At 34.4% G+C, this 20,511-nt stretch overlaps 1 protein-coding gene across 1 annotated transcript in view; it reads left to right on the top strand.

The window, feature by feature from the left end:
* The window catches only part of CRB2 (crumbs cell polarity complex component 2), a 275,022-nt gene that overhangs the window by 210,046 nt on the left and 44,465 nt on the right, over window positions 1-20,511 (top strand). Inside the window, exon 11 of the mRNA XM_053695489.1 lies at window positions 9,425-9,541. Coding sequence (XP_053551464.1) covers window positions 9,425-9,541 — 117 coding nt within the window. The remainder of the gene's footprint in view (window positions 1-9,424; window positions 9,542-20,511) is intronic.

Below are 20,511 nucleotides of genomic sequence, written 5' to 3'. Positions count from 1 at the left end.
AGGCTATACTAAGTAATAAGTAACATGTAATATGTGTAGACTTGATGGGACATACATAAGGCTATACTAAGTAATAAGTAACAGTAATATGTGTAGACATGATGGGACATACATAAGGCTATACTAAGTAATACGTAACAGTAATATGTGTAGACTTGATAGGACATGCATAAGGCTATACTAAGTAATAAGTAACAGTAATATGTGTAGACTTGATGGGACATACATAAGGCTATACTAAGTAATAAGTAACATGTAATATGTGTAGACTTGATGGGACATGCATAAGGCTATACTAAGTAATAAGTAACATGTAATATGTGTAGACTTGATGGGACATGCATAAGGCTATACTAAGTAATAAGTAACATGTAATATGTGTAGACTTGATGGGACATGCATAAGGCTATACTAAGTATTAAGTAACATGTAATATGTGTAGACTTGATGGGACATACATAAGGCTATCCTAAGGAAAAAGTAACGTAATATGTGTAGACTTGATGGGACATGCATAAGGCTATACTAAGTAATAAGTAACAGTAATATGTGTAGACTTGATGGGACATGCATAAGGTTATACTAAGTAATAAGTAACATGTAATATGTGTAGACTTGATGGGACATGCATAAGGCTATACTAAGTAATAAATAACATGTAATATGTGTAGACTTGATGGGACATACATAAGGCTATACTCAGTAATAAATAACATGTAATATGTGTAGACTTGATGGGACATGCATAAGGCTATACTAAGTAATAAGTAACATGTAATATGTGTAGACTTGATGGGACGTACATAAGGTTATACTAAGTAATAAGTAACATGTAATATATGTAGACTTGATGGGACATGCATAAGGCTATACTAAGTAATAAGTAACATGTAATATGTGTAGACTTGATGGGACATACATAAGGCTATACTAAGTAATAAGTAACATGTAATATGTGTAGACTTGATGTGACATGTATAAGGCAATCCTAAGTAATAAGTAACATGTAATATGTGTAGACTTGATGGGACATGCATAAGGCTATACTAAGTAATAAGTAACATGTAATATGTGTAGACTTGATGGGACATACATAAGGCTATACTAAGTAATAAGTAACATGTAATATGTGTAGACTTGATGTGACATGTATAAGGCAATCCTAAGTAATAAGTAACATGTAATATGTGTAGACTTGATGGGACATGCATAAGGCTATACTAAGTAATAAGTAACATGTAATAAGTGTAGACTTGATAGGACATACATAAGGTTATACTAAGTAATAAGTAACAGTAATATGTGTAGACTTGATGGGACATACATAAGGTTATACTAAGTAATAAGTAACATGTAATATGTGTAGACTTGATGGGACATACATAAGGCTATACTAAGTAATAAGTAACAGTAATATGTGTAGACTTGATGGGACATGCATAAGGCTATCCTAAGTAATAAGTAACATGTAATATGTATAGACTTGATAGGACATACATAAGGCTATACTAAGTTATAAGTAACAGTAATATGTGTAGACTTGATGAGACATACATAAGGCTATACTAAGTAATAAGTAACATGTAATATGTGTAGACTTGATGGGACATGCATAAGGCTATACTAAGTAATAAGTAATATGTAATATGTGTAGACTTGATGGGACATGCATAAGGTTATACTAAGTAATAAGTAACATGTAATATGTGTAGGCTTGATGGGACATGCATAAGGCTATACTAAGTAATAAGTAACATGTAATATGGGTAGACTTAATGGGACATACATAAGGCTATACTAAGTAATAAGTAACATGTAATATGTGTAGACTTGATGTGACATACATAAGGTTATACTAAGTAATAAGTAACATGTAATATGTGTAGACTTGATGGGACATACATAAGGCTATACCAAGTAATAAGTAACATGTAATATGTGTAGACTTGATGGGACATACATAAGGCTATACTAAGTAATAAGTAACATGTAATATGTGTAGACTTGATGGGACATGCATAAGGTTATACTAAGTAATAAGTAACATGCAATATGTGTAGACTTGATGGGACATACATAAGGCTATACTAAGTAATAAGTAGCATGTAATATGTGTAGACTTGATGGGACATACATAAGGCTATACTAAGTAATAAGTAACATGTAATATGTGTAGACTTGATGTGACATACATAAGGCTATACTAAGTAATAAGTAACATGTAATATGTGTAGACTTGATGGGACATACATAAGGCTATCCTAAGTAATAAGTAACATGTAATATGTGTAGACTTGATGGGAAATGCATAAGGTTATACTAAGTAATAAGTAACATGTAATATGTGTAGACTTAATGGGACATGCATAAGGCTAGCCTAAGGAAACAGTAACATGTAATATGTGTAGACTTGATGGGAAATGCATAAGGTTATACTAAGTAATAAGTAACAGTAATATGTGTAGACTTGATGGGACATACATAAGGCTATACTAAGTAATAAGTAACAGTAATATGTGTAGACTTGATGGGACATACCTAAGGTTATACTAAGTAATAAGTAACATGTAATATGTGTAGACTTGATGGGACATGCATAAGGCTATACTAAGTAATAAGTAACATGTAATATGTGTAGACTTGATGGGACATACATAAGGTTATACTAAGTAATAAGTAACATGTAATATGTGTAGACTTGATGGGACATACATAAGGCTATACTAAGTAATAAGTAACATGTAATATGTGTAGACTTGATGGGACATGCATAAGGTTATACTAAGTAATAAGTAACATGTAATATGTGTAGACTTGATGGGAAATGCATAAGGTTATACTAAGTAATAAGTAACATGTAATATGTGTAGACTTGATGGGACATGCATAAGGCTATACTAAGTAATAAGTAACATGTAATATGTGTAGACTTGATGGGACATACATAAGGCTATACTAAGTAATAAGTAACAGTAATATGTGTAGACATGATGGGACATACATAAGGCTATACTAAGTAATAAGTAACATGTAATATGTGTAGACTTGATGGGACATACATAAGGCTATACTAAGTAATACGTAACAGTAATATGTGTAGACTTGATAGGACATGCATAAGGCTATACTAAGTAATAAGTAACAGTAATATGTGTAGACTTGATGGGACATACATAAGGCTATACTAAGTAATAAGTAACATGTAATATGTGTAGACTTGATGGGACATGCATAAGGCTATACTAAGTAATAAGTAACATGTAATATGTGTAGACTTGATGGGACATGCATAAGGCTATACTAAGTAATAAGTAACATGTAATATGTGTAGACTTGATGGGACATACATAAGGCTATACTAAGTAATAAGTAACAGTAATATGTGTAGACATGATGGGACATACATAAGGCTATCCTAAGGAAAAAGTAACGTGTAATATGGGTAGACTTAATGGGACATGCATAAGGCTATCCTAAGGAAAAAGTAACGTAATATGTGTAGACTTGATGGGACATGCATAAGGCTATACTAAGTAATAAGTAACAGTAATATGTGTAGACTTGATGGGACATGCATAAGGCTATACTAAGTAATAAGTAACATGTAATATGTGTAGACTTGATGTGACATGCATAAGGCTATACTAAGTAATAAGTAACAGTAATATGTGTAGACTTGATGGGACATGCATAAGGTTATACTAAGTAATAAGTAACATGTAAAATGTGTAGACTTGATGGGACATACATAAGGCTATACCAAGTAATAAATAACATGTAATATGTGTAGACTTGATGGGACATACATAAGGCTATACCAAGTAATAAATAACATGTAATATGTGTAGACTTGATGTGACATACATAAGGCTATACTAAGTAATAAGTAACATGTAATATGTGTAGACTTGATGTGACATGCATAAGGCTATACTAAGTAATAAGTAACATGTAATATGTGTAGACTTGATGGGACATACATAAGGCTATACCAAGTAATAAGTAACATGTAATATGTGTAGACTTGATGGGACATGCATAAGGTTATACTAAGTAATAAGTAACAGTAATATGTGTAGACTTGATGGGACGTACATAAGGTTATACTAAGTAATAAGTAACATGTAATATGTGTAGACTTGATGGGACATACATAAGGCTATACTAAGTAATAAATAACATGTAATATGTGTAGACTTGATGGGACATGCATAAGGCTATCCTAAGTAATAAGTAACATGTAATATGTGTAGACTTGATGGGACATACATAAGGCTATACTAAGTAATAAGCAACATGTAATATGTATAGACTTGATAGGACATACATAAGGTTATACTAAGTAATAAGTAACAGTAATATGTGTAGACTTGATGGGACATACATAAGGCTATCCTAAGGAAAAAGTAACATGTAATATGTGTAGACTTGATGTGACATACATAAGGCTATCCTAAGTAATAAGTAACATGTAATATGGGTAGACTTGATGGGACATGCATAAGGTTATACTAAGTAATAAGTAACAGTAATATGGGTAGACTTGATGGGACATGCATAAGGCTATACTAAGTAATAAGTAACAGTAATATGTGTAGACTTGATGGGACATACATAAGGCTATCCTAAGGAAAAAGTAACATGTAATATGTGTAGACATGATGGGACATGCATAAGGCTATACTAAGTAATAAGTAACAGTAATATGTGTAGACTTGATGGGACATGCATAAGGCTATACTAAGTAATAAATAACATGTAATATGGGTAGACTTGATGGGACATACATAAGGCTATACTAAGTAATAAGTAACATGTAATATGGGTAGACTTGATGGGACATACATAAGGCTATCCTAAGGAAAAAGTAACATGTAATATGGGTAGACTTAATGGGACATGCATAAGGCTATCCTAAGGAAAAAGTAACGTAATATGGGTAGACTTGATGGGACATGCATAAGGCTATCCTAAGGAAAAAGTAACATGTAATATGGGTAGACTTAATGGGACATGCATAAGGCTATCCTAAGGAAAAAGTAACGTAATATGTGTAGACTTGATGGGACATACATAAGGCTATCCTAAGGAAAAAGTAACGTAATATGGGTAGACTTGATGGGACATACATAAGGCTATCCTAAGGACACAGTAACATGTAATATGTGTAGACTTGATGGGACATACATAAGGTTATACTAAGTAATAAGTAACATGTAATATGTGTAGACTTAATGGGACATACATAAGGCTATACTAAGTAGTAAGTAATATGTAATATGTGTAGACTTAATGGGACATGCATAAGGCTATACTAAGTAATAAGTAACAGTAATATGTGTAGACTTGATGGGACATACATAAGGTTATACTAAGTAATAAGTAACATGTAATATGTGTAGACTTAATGGGACATACATAAGGCTATACTAAGTAATAAGTAATATGTAATATGTGTAGACTTGATGGGACATACATAAGGCTATCCTAAGGAAACAGTAACATGTAATATGTGTAGACTTGATGGGACATACATAGGGCTATACTAAGTAATAAGTAACATGGAATATGTGTAGACTTGATGGGATATGTATAAGGTTATACTAAGTAATAAGTAACATGTGATGTGTGTAGACTTGATGGGACATGCATAAGGCTATCCTAAGTAATAAGTAACATGTAATATGTGTAGACTTGATCGGACATACATAAGGTTATACTAAGTAATAAGTAACATGTAATATGTGTAGACTTGATGGGATATGTATAAGGTTATACTAAGTAATAAGTAACATGTAATATGTGTAGACTTGATGGGACATGCATAAGGTTATACTAAGTAATAAGTAACATGTAATATGTGTAGACTTGATGGGACATACATAAGGCTATACTAAGTAATAAGCAACATTTAATATGTATAGACTTGATGGGACATGCATAAGGTTATACTAAGTAATAAGTAACATGTAATATGTGTAGACTTGATGGGGCATACATAAGGCTATCCTAAGTAATAAGTAACAGTAATATGTGTAGACGATGGGACATACATAAGGCTATACTAAGTAATAAGTAACATGTAATATGTGTAGACTTGATGGGACATACATAAGGTTATACTAAGTAATAAGTAACATGTAATATGTGTAGACTTGATGGGACATACATAAGGCTATACTAAGTAATAAGTAATATGTAATATGTGTAGACTTGATGGGACATACATAAGGCTATACTAAGTAATAAGTAACAGTAATATGTGTAGACTTGATGGGACATACATAAGGTTATACTAAGTAATAAGTAATATGTAATATGTGTAGACTTGATGGGACATGCATAAGGCTATACTAAGTAATAAGTAACCTGTAATATGTGTAGACTTGATGGGACATACATAAGGCTATACTAAGTTATAAGTAACATATAATATGTGTAGACTTGATGGGACATGCATAAGGTTATACTAAGCAATAAGTAACATGTAATATGTGTAGACTTGATCAGACATGCATAAGGCTATACTAAGTAATAAGTAACATGTAATATGTGTAGACTTGATGGGACATGCATAAGGCTATCCTAAGTAATAAGTAACATGTAATATGTGTAGACTTGATGGGACATGCATAAGGCTATCCTAAGTAATAAGTAACATGTAATATGTGTAGACTTGATGGGACATGCATAAGGCTATCCTAAGTAATAAGTAACATGTAATATGTGTAGACTTGTTGGGACATGCATAAGGCTATCCTAAGTAATAAGTAACATGTAATATGGGTAGACTTAATGGGACATGCATAAGGCTATCCTAAGTAATAAGTAACATGTAATATGTGTAGACTTGATGTGACATGTATAAGGTTATACTAAGAAAACGGTAACATGTAATATATGTAGACTTGATGGGACATGCATAAGGCTATCCTAAGTAATAAGTAACATGTAATATGTGTAGACTTGATGGGACATGCATAAGGCTATCCTAAGTAATAAGTAACATGTAATATGTGTAGACTTGATGGGACATGCATAAGGCTATCCTAAGTAATAAGTAACATGTAATATGTGTAGACTTGATGGGACATGCATAATGCTATCCTAAGTAATAAGTAACATGTAATATGTGTAGACTTGATGTGACATGTATAAGGTTATACTAAGAAAACGGTAACATGTAATATATGTAGACTTGATGTGACATGCATAAGGCTATACTAAGTAATAAGTAACATGTAATATGTGTAGACTTGATCGGACATACATAAGGCTATACTAAGGAAACAGTAACATGTAATATGTGTAGACTTGATAGGACATGCATAAGGTTATACTAAGTAATAAATAATATGTTATATGTGTAGACTTGATGGGACATACATAAGGCTATCCTAAGTAATAAATAACATGTAATATGTGTAGACTTGATAGGACATGCATAAGGCTATACTAAGTAATAAGTAACATGTAATATGTATAGACTTGACGTGACATACATAAGGCTATCCTAAGTAATAAGTAACAGTAATATGTGTAGACTTGATGGGACATACATAAGGCTATACTAAGTAATAAGTAACATGTAATATGTGTAGACTTGATGGGACATGCATAAGGCTATACTAAGTAATAAGTAACATGTAATATGTGTAGACTTGATGGGACATGCATAAGGCTATACTAAGTAATAAGTAACATGTAATATGTGTAGACTTGATGGGACATGCATAAGGCTATACTAAGTAATAAGTAACATGTAATATGTGTAGACTTGATGTGACATGTATAAGGTTATACTAAGAAAACGGTAACATGTAATATATGTAGACTTGATGTGACATGCATAAGGCTATACTAAGTAATAAGTAACATGTAATATGTGTAGACTTGATCGGACATACATAAGGCTATACTAAGTAATAAGTAACATGTAATATGTGTAGTCTTGATGGGACATGCATAAGGCTATACTAAGTAATAAGTAACATGTAATATGTGTAGACTTGATGGGACATGCATAAGGTTATACTACGTAATAAGTAACAGTAATATGTGTAGACTTGATGGGACATACATAAGGCTATACTAAGTAATAAGTAACATGTAATATGTGTAGACTTAATGGGACATACATAAGGCTATCCTAAGTAATAAATAACATGTAATATGTGTAGACTTGATGGGACATGCATAAGGCTATACTAAGTAATAAGTAACATGTAATATGTGTAGACTTGATGGGACATACATAAGGCTATCCTAAGTAATAAGTAACATGTAATATGCAGAGACTTGATGGGACATACATAAGGCTATACTAAGTAATAAGTAACATGTAATATGTGTAGACTTGATGGGACATACATAAGGCTATACTAAGTAATAAGTAACATGTAATATGTGTAGACTTGATGGGACATACATAAGGCTATACTAAGTAATAAGTAACATGTAATATGTGTAGACTTGATGGGACATACATAAGGCTATACTAAGTAATAAGTAACAGTAATATGTGTAGACTTGATGGGACATGCATAAGGCTATACTAAGTTATAAGTAACATGTAATATGTGTAGACTTGATGGGACATGCATAAGGCTATCCTAAGTAATAAGTAACATGTAATATGTGTAGACTTGATGGGGCATGCATAAGGCTATCCTATGGAAAAAGTAACATGTAATATGGGTAGACTTGATGGGCCTTTTTGGTTCTTATCTACCGTCAAATTCTGTATTTCTATATTAGCCAATCAATGCTGACTCCTAGGTAACTTCAAATGTTTGAGCTCATTGTTATCTATATTAAACACATGAACTAACACCCTCTAGTGGTGAAAAACTGTCAAAATGCATTCAGATTAGAGGCGACGTTCAAGGTCTAAGAAATTAGCATATGAGCCTATGTAGGTTTAGCTTTCAACTAAGAATACCAAGAGAACAAAGTAAAATTGGTGATAAAAGTAAATTGGAAAATTGTTTAAAATTACATGCCCAATCTGAATTAGGAAAGTTTATTTTGGACTTGACTGTCCCTTTAACAATGTTTAATAGTAAATATTTTTTTTTTATCTTATAAGTAGCCAACAATAGTTATTCTAAACAATCAATATTTATGTAAAGCAGTTTTTGGCCTGATTTAAGAGCCTAACCATTTTTTATTGCAAGTTATTGACACTTTTCACCCCTCTGGATTAGATTGTATTAAATTACGTAATTCTAGGCCTGGAATATATGTTTATTTCCTTTAACTTTACCATTATACAGCACAGACTGATTGTTGTTTTAAACACTTACACTCTAAATTAAGAGCTGTTGTGCTTTAAAGGGATATGAAACCTTTAAATGTTCTTTTGTGATTCAGCAAGAATATACCACAAGTTACTTCTATTATCTAATTTCTTCTGTTGAACCAGGTGGCCTTTCCCGCCAGATCAATGCGATCGAAACTTCAGCTGCCTGAATGGGGGTCAGTGTATGAGTGGGATATGGGGAGCAAACTGCACGTGCAGAGCAGGCTTTACTGGGAAGAGGTAAGATATTAGGCCATAATAATAAGTAATACACATTTAGATTTTTTTTAAGTGTTCTTTGTTTCATGACTGTTTGTTGTTGTGCATTTAAAGGGACAGTTTACACCTTAGTCATCTTAAAGTCTTACCTTAGATTAAGCTGCAAAAGACCTCCTCCACACCTTTATCTGGGCTGCATCTATGCTCTCTGCTGAATACCATTGACAGTCTGGTGAGCCTTTTGTGATTGGATGCCATATGCAGCCCAGATCATGATGTCATCCGTGGGCCCAGGCTTGGCAGCCATTTTAAAGTGGCCAAAAACAATATTCATTTTAAAATAAGTTTTTACTGTTCCTGCTGCATGATATAGAAAGGGGTGTAGGAGACTATTTGCAGTTTAATCTAAGGTAAGACTTTAAGATGACCAATGTGTAGACTGTCACTTTAATAAATTAGAGACACAGATTACACTGCCAGGTCCTTTAACAGTGCAATCCTAACAAACCATTCGATCGAGAGATAAAAATGGTGCAGGATATACTTAAACATTTAAAGGGACATTAAAGTATTTTGTCTTTGTTTCACCTAAAAGAGGGCATTTTCATATGCCTTACAGCTTTTGTTGCACAATGGATGTTATTGTGCTTACAAAATAACCATTTTTTATATCTTATGCTTGTGCTGTCTTTTTTTGACCAGTGAGCTTCTAAACTGGTAGCCTTTTTTATACGAAAAGGTACTTCCTGTTAGGCTTTGTAAATTAATAAACTAATCTTTTTCATGCAAAAGTTAAAACCAGTTTAAAAGGGGCCCAGCTTACAATGCATTTCTGTTATTTTGCTATAAAAGAACACATTAGCCAACTCTAAACATTTTTAAAGTATATTAACATCTTGTTTGTAGCAATGGTTTTTCTTTCATCAAATGGTGAGAGTCCAATAGTGTGGCAATTCCCCTCCTGACCACTAGAAGGAGTCAAACAATGCAGCACACCAGAGCTTTAAGTCCCGCCCACTTCCCATGATCCTTAGTCATTTTCTTTTGCCTCCTGGATAAGGAGTGAGGTGAAAGTGAAGTGCAAATCTACTCATGATTTAGAGGGATCCTGTAACCAGTCTGATGCCCGGCACCTCCTCGCAGCCAGGCAGTTTCTCAGTGAAACGCATCAGATTGTGGATTATAAATGTTTACAGTTTTTATTTAGCTCGCTACTAGAGTTTTGTAGAGGATTGTCTTGGTAAGCAACCAGTTAAGTGGATTGATACAAAATGTAGGGCAGCTCCCAAACAGCCTTCCCCTTTTCCCATTTCTGAACTCATTTCTAAGGAATGGCAGAAGTCAGATATTCATTTTGTTCCAGCTACCAAGTTTAAATCTACATTTTCTCTTCCTTCTGTTAATACAGACATTTGGGAAACTATGCAAACATTGTCCCTCTTAGCATTACCTAATAGTACGTCTGGGGTTCAAATTGTCACAGTGTTTAAAATATGAGGTTAGTTAGCTTATATTGTTGTACTGAGCTAATACTATATATTGCCTATATATAATCCATGTTGGTGCTAATTGTCATGTTTAATATGTGGTTACCTGCAATTAACTCTTACTATTCCACAGTGCTGCGTTAAAGTCGCTGCCCATTCATATATTCGGATGCAGTTATATTGTTCATGTGTTTAATTTCTCATTGATAGAGATGTTGTGGGCCAATAATGCTATTGAACTCATTAAATGACTGGGTATAACTATTTACCGATGTATACATTATATGTGCTATAAGCCAGGGCGCCTCTGTTGTAAATGTTTGAATGTCATTTTCTTTGTCAATATGCCACGACTCTGCAGGCACAGTATTCCAGCATTTGGATGCAGGCTCTGGTTATTTGTGTCACGTAATGTGACAGTCCTTAGCTTTTGAGGCTGGAATGATCTGTCAGAGTGAGCGTAGTTAAGTCCCACCCCCTGCCGCATCATACATGACGTCACAGCCAATGGGGTTTTAGCAGGTGTGTTTAAAAGGGCCCATCAGTGTACATGCCTCCATATCGTCACGGAATGGCATTTTGAGAGGCCGAACTTTGCAAATACTTATTCAGGTATGCATGAAAGAGTCCGCATAAGGATGTTTAATGGTAATTAATGATTTTCTTTTGTCAGTAAGAAATCTCTTAGTACTTTCCCAGGCGTGCTTGCTTATGGCATAACATTATATAGTGCCTTGATATATTAGAATGAGTTGTGGACAATAATATCTATAAGTCTATGCCTAAAGTTTGTTTAAAGCCCATGATTACAAGCTCCTGTCAGCAGGCAATATTCTTTGTTTATGTTCCCAAACTACAAAGCGTTGTCCTAAATATAAAGGGCTTGTGCATATACAGTACATATTTAGGATACTTTGTATCCAGTTAGACTAGGTTTCTGTTTTCACACATAACTACATTGTATATATCATTATGTTGTATATAGGACCTAGCAGGAGTGGTTTAAATGCTCAATATTGTAACTCATGTATGGTTCAAACAATACACCACTGGGAACATATTGTGGTTTGTGTCTTGTCTATAGCATTATGAGTCACAGTGTGTAATTAATTTTTTTGTACATTAAATAATTGATTTGTATATATTATGTTTTTAGATTGTTTTGAAAAAGGCTAAACGTGTAGCCAAACATCGACTGACATATAAATGTTGAAATAAATTAAATAAAAGTTTTTCTACTATTTCTAAGTTCTGTGAGTACCCTTACTTTTGGAGATTTAAAATATATATTTCTCATATAAAAAGGTAGAAAGGAAAAGAAAAAGACAGAAATAATACAGGACTATCCATCTCTAACTATAATACCTAAATAGATATTCCACATATGTAGAGGTATCCAATCACACCAAATATAAGGAAAACATGATGTAATACACAGAATACAAATTTATTAACTGCAAATGTCTAAAACAAGACAAACAAATATATCCCACCTTAAACGAGCTAACAACATTTACCAATGGCCATGGTAGAGGAAAATATCCAATAATAAGACGTCTTATAGGGTTAATTAAGAGAGAAATTAATGTATAAAATTATTTCTAATCTCTCTAACACCACCAATCGACGCTACTAAAGCCTAATAATCATTACATGGTGTAGTAATTTGTAATCACAACCATATACATTTGTTAGTAAGATACAGCATAACAATACGCTAGACAAATAAATGTGCATAAATCAATACTAAGCATCCGGGTGTAGCAAATATCATTGCATTTATTTGTAGCATTAGTGTCAGAATATTATCCCATATAACAAAGACAAGCAGATAATGATGTGCTTAATAATCTGCACATATCCATAGAACTTTGTAAGGTGTTAGCAGCGATAAAAGGCAGTTCATGCAGGTTACTAAAAGAAGATGATGCAGGGCAATCAATTATAACAACTTTGTAATCTAACAGGGTGAACACATATGCTTATAAATATCAGCAGAGTTCAAGCATAGTAAGATATGGTGACCTAGGGGAACTCCTACTGAGAGATTTACTCCCAACTAAGGGGCCCTGTCAATTCTCGCCACCCTTCGATACGTTGTATGTTGTTCAGACTTCTGCTTTAGTGTATGATACACTTTCCTTATCCTGCGTTCTTTTCCGCCAAATTTCTGCTTATGTCAGCGCTTCTTCATTATGCAAACTGCCGTCTGAGCTAAACGTAGCTTCCTCCAGAGTCAATTATGGCAACAAACTTTGGTTGTACTTGGGTGGTCCATTCTGAGTCATATCCAAACACGCAACACGTGTTTCGCCGCTAGGAAGTTCCGATGCAGCTTCTTCACAGCGTATCAGTGCTACCATTTTTCCTTCCCTCCCGGGAATTTATACCCAAAGTGTAGGATTCCTGGGTCATATTATGACCTCCAATTGTGAAAGTCTTTAACTTTAACTTGCTTGTTCATGGTGAAAAAATAAAGACCTATTTGCTTAAAGAAATGTATAATTTTATTACTGATTGCCTACTTACATATTGAGTTAAACATTGCATTGATGTGGAACATTTCATTTAATGATAAAGATGTAATATTATGCTATATTGCATTCCTAAATATACTTTTTATAGGCTTAGATCAATGAGAAATGTAACAGTTATAACATTTATTAGTTACAGCAACATTTTATACTCAGGATTGATGCATATATACATATCACGCTTTAATGGGTAAAGCCCTAGTGATATCTTGTTTTATAATCCTAACACATAGCTATATTCAGTTTAGAAACTAACCTTCCAAACTAAAGATTAAAGAAAAGAGGAGAGAGTGTATCTGGGAAATCTGATTTTATCCTAATTTTAGAGATTTACTATAAAAATGGAGCATAATTAATTTCTTCATTTAGGCCAAAGGGAGTTAAAGTGCACATATTGTAAATCCACTTACACTCTGCTTTTAACAGTTGTTTATCTAAATCTACTCCTCTATTCTGCACAATGCAGGGCAGCAGCTTCAAAGGCTAATAAGATACTAGCATGTATTAAAAGAGGCATTGACTCAAGGGAGGAAAGCATAATTCTGGCACTATATAAAGCCCTGGTAAGACCTCACCTTGAGTATGGAGTGCAGTTCTGGGGACCGATCGCAAAAAAAGATATTGCAGAACTAGAAAAAGTTCAGAGAAGGGCCACAAAGCTAATAAGGGAATTGGAGAAATTAACCTATGATGAGAGGCTAGCCAAACTGGGTCTGTTTTCTTTAGAAAAAAGGCCCTTGAGAGGTGACATGATTATTTTATATAAATATATTCAAGGCCCATATACAGAGATCGCAGAAGCGCTGTTTATTCAAAGAAAATTGTTTATGACCAGAGGTCACAATTTAAGGTTGGAGGAAAGGAGATTTAATCTCCTGCAACGGAAACGTTTTTTCACTGTAAGAGCAATAACATTTTGGAACTCATTACCAAAGGAGGTAGTGAATGCCAATACCCTAGATACATTTAAAAAATATTTGGATACATTTCTGTCTATAAATAAAATTAATGGATATGATTGCTAGTATTAAATGGGTCACCTTTTAGTGGGATTATTTAACCTTAACTGGAGCTTTTTGTATATATTTTAGATTTGTATAGGTTGAACTTGATGGACTTCGGTCTTTTTTCAGCCTCATCTACTATGTTACTATGTATTAATTCCAAGCCCTTTTAGGGAAGATGCAGAGCTTCCATGATGAGTAAAGAAGTGTCTGGCTACACTACTATCTTTTAAATTGTTGTTCTCTGTCTCTTTTGTGTTCTTTAACTCTTTCTTTGAGTTCCCTATAGGTTTAACCTATATAGAAACCGGACATGAGCATGAAACCATATAGATTACTCCTTCACTATGACATGTTATGTGTCCTTTTACTTTATATATATATATATATATATATATATATATATATATATATATATATATATATATTACGATTGAATTTGTCTTGTATATTATTGCCTTTTTGTATGTTTTTACAAATACTAAATTTTCCACCTATAAAATTACCATCCTTTTGTTTATATTTAGAGAGCCATGAACTCTTTGGTCTTGATTGTTTAAAATGACTATGTACAAGTTTATCCCTTAGGCTTGGTGCCCTTCTTGGGGTCATTGTGGGATTTTCGCCTACTATACCTCTTATTGTGTTATCAGTGCAGAGCACCTCCCAATGATTATTGAGTATTGCCCTAATGTCCTGCCATTTGTTATTGTAAGTAGAGATAACCCTGATTCCTTTATCTGTTTGACTCTTGTTTCCTTTAGAATTGTAATTATATAGTGTCTCATCTCTTGTTTTCTTATTTGCTCTTTGAAAACTTTGTTTCAAATGTTTGTTAAAATATCCTCTTTCAGTTAGTCTTTCTCTTAATTCAACTGAATGATTTTTAAAAGATTCGTCAGAGGAACAGTTTCGCTTGTACCGAAGGTATTGACCATATGGAATGCCTTTTATTGCTGAACCTATATGATGGCTATCTGCCTTCAAAATAGTGTTGGCTGAAGTCTCTTTGCGATAGGCTTCAGTCAGTAACATGCCATTTTTCGCAATAATTTTTAAATCCAAAAACGTAATTTCTGTCTTACTTGAATTGTATGTGAATTTTAAATTTAGCTCCTTTCTATTCAATACATCCATGAATTCTTTAAGTTCCGTTTGAGCGCCATTCCATAGGACCAAGACATCATCAATATAGCGCACCCAAAGTTTCAATTTATCTTCATATTGTGACAAATATCTACTACATAGTCAGTCTCCCACTTGCCTAAATATAGGCATGCATAAGTGGGGGCACAACTGGTATAGCAGTCCCAAGAATTTGTCGGTAATATTTACCATTGAATATGAAATAATTTCTATTGAGTACAAAGTCAAGGAGTTCTAACACAACATTTGTATGATTATTATATTTAGATCCTCTCTGTAATAAATAGTATCTAGAGGCTTGTATTCCTAGGTTATGGGGAATTGAGGAATACAAAGAGTCTACGTCTATTGCCACTAAGATTGTATTATCGTCTATGTTTAAAGTATCCAATTTTTTAGAGCATCGCTTGTATCCTTAATAAAGGAGGGCAGTGTCTCTAGGAAGGGTTGCAGGCAGTAGTCTATATACTGTGATACATTCTCATTCAGGCTCCCCTGGCCCGAAATAATGGGTCTTCCTGGTGACGGATTTTTATTTTTATGTAATTTGGGTATAGTATAAAATGTTGCTATTTTGGGTTTCTTAAAGAAAATTCCAAAGGGACTATCAAGATTATCAGACTAACAAAGTCTATGACTTTGGAAGAGAAGGGAGCACCGATACATCATCAGATACAGAAAATCAACTACGAGTGAGAGTAGTAGGAAACAAAGAAACCGAAATTATAAGGTGAATTTATCAAAAAAACAGATAGTGAAAGAACATAAGGAAGTATTGAGAAATGGATTATCATATTCCCCAACTAATACAATTGATAAGTTTACACAAGTTAAAGATCTAAATTTATTTGCCCGCAAAATTGTATTACAAAACTTTATGCTGGCAATACAAAACCGATATTAGATATAAGAGATAAGCAACTCTTACAAAGCTTAAAATCGTTAGAAAAAGAAACTGAACACTTTCAACAGGATAATTTACTTAAAGAAGTAGAGGAGATTTCATATGAGTCAACCAGTGAACATATAGGCTACACTCCACTGAAGCAAAATTCCAAATACATGTCACCCTTGTCTATGGCAGGATCAGTCAACAGTTTTGTAAATCTAGTTAAAAATGATATAGCCAAGCTACATATTAGCTCTGGCTATCAGGATAATCTAACAAAAAACAGAGGTGGGCTCTGAATGATCTGATTAAAGATGATCAGATTACCATCAAGCCATCAGACAAGGGTGGCAAAGTAGTATTACTAAATACTGTTGATTATAAGAGAGAATGCCTAAGACAGGTGCAGATAGCATACACTATCTCCAGCTCATAAGTGAAACCACAATAGATTATCAAATAGAACTGGATTACATTCTCACTCAGGCTAAAAATAAGGGAATTATTAATTCACATGAACAAGAATTTATGTTCACAAAGAAACCCAGAATAGCAACATTTTATACTATACCCAAATTACATAAAAATAAAAATCCGTCACCAGGAAGACCCATTATTTTGGGCCAGGGGAGCCTGAATGAGAATGTATCACAGTATATAGACTACTGCCTGCAACCCTTCCTAGAGACACTGCCCTCCTTTATTAAGGATACAAGCGATGCTCTAAAAAATTGGATACTTTAAACATAGACGATAATACAATCTTAGTGGCAATAGACGTAGAATCTTTGTATTCCTCAATTCCCCATAACCTAGGAATACAAGCCTCTAGATACTATTTATTACAGAGAGGATCTAAATATAATAATCATACAAATGTTGTGTTAGAACTCCTTGACTTTGTACTCAATAGAAATTTATTTCATATTCAATGGTAAATATTACCGACAAGTGTAGCCTTCTCTGGGGCCTCCTCTGCCCCGTCACCACTTTCGGAGTACCGCAAGGCTCTGTCCTCGGTCCCCTTCTCTTCTCAATCTATACGTCATCACTAGGTTCCCTAATTAAGTCCCACGGTTTCCAATATCATTTGTATGCCGATGACACCCAAATCTACTTCTCTGCACCAGACCTATCTCCTTCCTTGCTAACCCGTATCACTAATTGTCTTTCTCACATCTCTTCCTGGATGTCCTCTCACTACCTCAAGCTAAATCTCTCCAAAACTGAGCTCCTCATTTTCCACCCTTCTTCCAAAATCTCCACCCCCAATATCTCTATAACTGTTGACAATGCCTTCATTACCCCTACCCCACATGCCCGATGTCTCGGGGTCACATTTGACTCAGATCTTTCCTTCACTCCTCACATTCAGTCATTGGCTAAAGCCTGCCGCTTCCACCTTAAAAACATCTCTAAAATTAGACACTTCCTTACACAAGACACAACTAAGATTTTAATCCACTCTCTCATTCTTTCCCGCCTTGATTACTGCAACTCTGTCCTCTCTGGTCTCCCCACCTGCCGCCTAGCTCCTTTACAATCCATAATGAATGACTCTGCCAGACTCGTCTTCCTTACACGTCACTCTTCATCTGCTGCACCTCTCTGCCAATCCCTTCACTGGCTTCCTCTTGCCTCTAGGATCAAACACAAAACTCTCACTCTTACATACAAAGCCCTCAACTGCACTGCTCCCCCCTACATCTCAGACTTTGTCTCCAGATACTCTCCCTCCCGCCCCCTTCACTCTGCTCATGACCTCCTACTCTCCTCCTCTCTTGTCACCTCATCACACTCCCTTTTACAGGACTTCTCCAGACTGGCTCCCATCTTGTGGAACTCTCTGCCTCGCTCCACAAGACTCTCTTCTAGTTTTAAAAGCTTCAAGCGCTCCCTAAAGACTCTACTGTACAGGGATGCATACAAACTACGCTAACCTTACTTTATACCAGTTCCTCTCCTCCACTGCAATCCCCTGAACCCCCTTAGCATGTAAGCCTAAGAGTCCAACTGTTTGTAGATCACCTTCTTAAGAGCTGACTACAACAGTGCAACTCTTGGCAGGGCCCTCTACCCATTTGATCCCTATAATTGTTTTTATGTACTCCGTCTTTGTTAATAGCGCTGCGGAATCTGTTGGCGCTCTACAAATAACCGATAATAAATAAATAATTTATATATATATATATACTGTGTGTGTGTATGTATATGTGTGTATATATATATATATATATATATATATAAAAATTTATTAAGAGGGGAGAGATATCACGTATACCACAAGTTTCAATAGTATACTAAATAAATAATTTGATGCAGTCACATCATGCGGTGCAGACCCTTCAAATTTTAGATATATAAGGCTTTAAAAAGAAAGATATGATTATGAAGTTTCGACAAATTTCATAAAAAGAAAAAGGGATTTCAGCACTCTTTTGGAGAAAAGTCATATAAATTTATTTCAGAAAGAGATCCAACAAACAACGGACCCCTGTCTCATCCATTAACAGATTACCTGTACATAATGAACACACATTAAAACAGATGCATAAAACACTTGTGACTGGCCAGTCCTAACTAGCGATAACCCAATCAGGTTAGAGTTACTTATAAACAGACAGCATAGTGTTAAAGACACTGCCTGTTCAAAAGAAAAATGTAAACAGCTGATTTTCAACCGTGCGTAACAATTAACACATTGTATCTCTATAACAGTATTGCACAAAACTAGAGACACTAAACTGATATATACAGCTGATTATCACAACTTGGTTAGAAGGAATAGACAGTCCCACAGATCTCTAGCATGTAATTTCAGTGAAAGTCATTGGGACTCCTCATGCTAGCATAACCGTTGTGGTCGGTATATACACAAACACTAGGCACCATTGTGGAAACAAATGTGTCCCGTAAAGCAATAAAATTGGATGGAGTAAAGGTTAGTGCAGAAACTCTCCTAGTGTCTCTTGACGTGGAGGGCCTATACTCATCCATTCCCCATAAAGAGGGCATAAAAGCAGCTGAACACTACCTTGACTCAAGGGGCCTAAAATATAGAGAGCATACTGTTTTTGTACTATCCCTACTTAGGTTCATCCTTGAAAATAATATATTTGTCTTTGACAGTACTATGTATAGACAGAAAAGAGGTACGGCAATGGGGGGGTATGCGCCCCCACCTATGCTTGCTTACATTTAGGAGCATGGGAGATGGAAATCTATGAGAAATATGGTAACATCTTTGAGGATAACATCATCCTTTGGATTTGATATGTGGATGACGTCCTCCTTTTATGGGATGGACCCTTAAAGGTGTTGGAAATGTTTATCACAGATTTAAATAAAAATGAGAAAAATATCCTGATCATATTGACATATTGTTCTTCCAAAAGGAAATACATAAAACATGCTGATCTGATGGAGACTAGATTTCTAGATAGAGGTTATTCTAAAAACGTTGTTAATATAGCCATATCAAAAGTAAGAAAATTGGACAGAGATGAGGTGCTCTACAAAAGCAAATCAAAAAGAGAGGATAAGATTTATTTCCAATTATAATTGTCAATGGAGAACTATTCAGTCAATATTGCAAAAACATTGGCACCTTCTAACATATGAAGAAAAAAGACAAGGTAGGAAATTTTCCCCAGATGGTAGCACGAAAGTCACCAAATTTAAAAGACCATCTAGTAAAGAGTATGTATAATAGAAGTCCATCAAATGCAGACTGGCTGAGAAAAGACAGGGGGGTAAAAGGTAATTACCCTTGTGGTCAGTGTGTATACTGCCCCTTTATGGAAAAAGCAAAAAAGTTCTCAGCAGGGAATAGTAAAGAGTTTGATGTAAAATAATTTTTTAACTGTAACTCAGTGGGTGTAGTGTATTTAATACACTGCTCCTGCCCAAAATTCTATGTAGGAAAAACAAA

Source organism: Bombina bombina, chromosome 12 (assembly GCF_027579735.1).
Source record: "Bombina bombina isolate aBomBom1 chromosome 12, aBomBom1.pri, whole genome shotgun sequence".
In the NCBI taxonomy this organism is placed as follows: Eukaryota; Metazoa; Chordata; class Amphibia; order Anura; family Bombinatoridae; genus Bombina; species Bombina bombina.
This window is presented reverse-complemented; position numbering and strand designations above follow the sequence as displayed.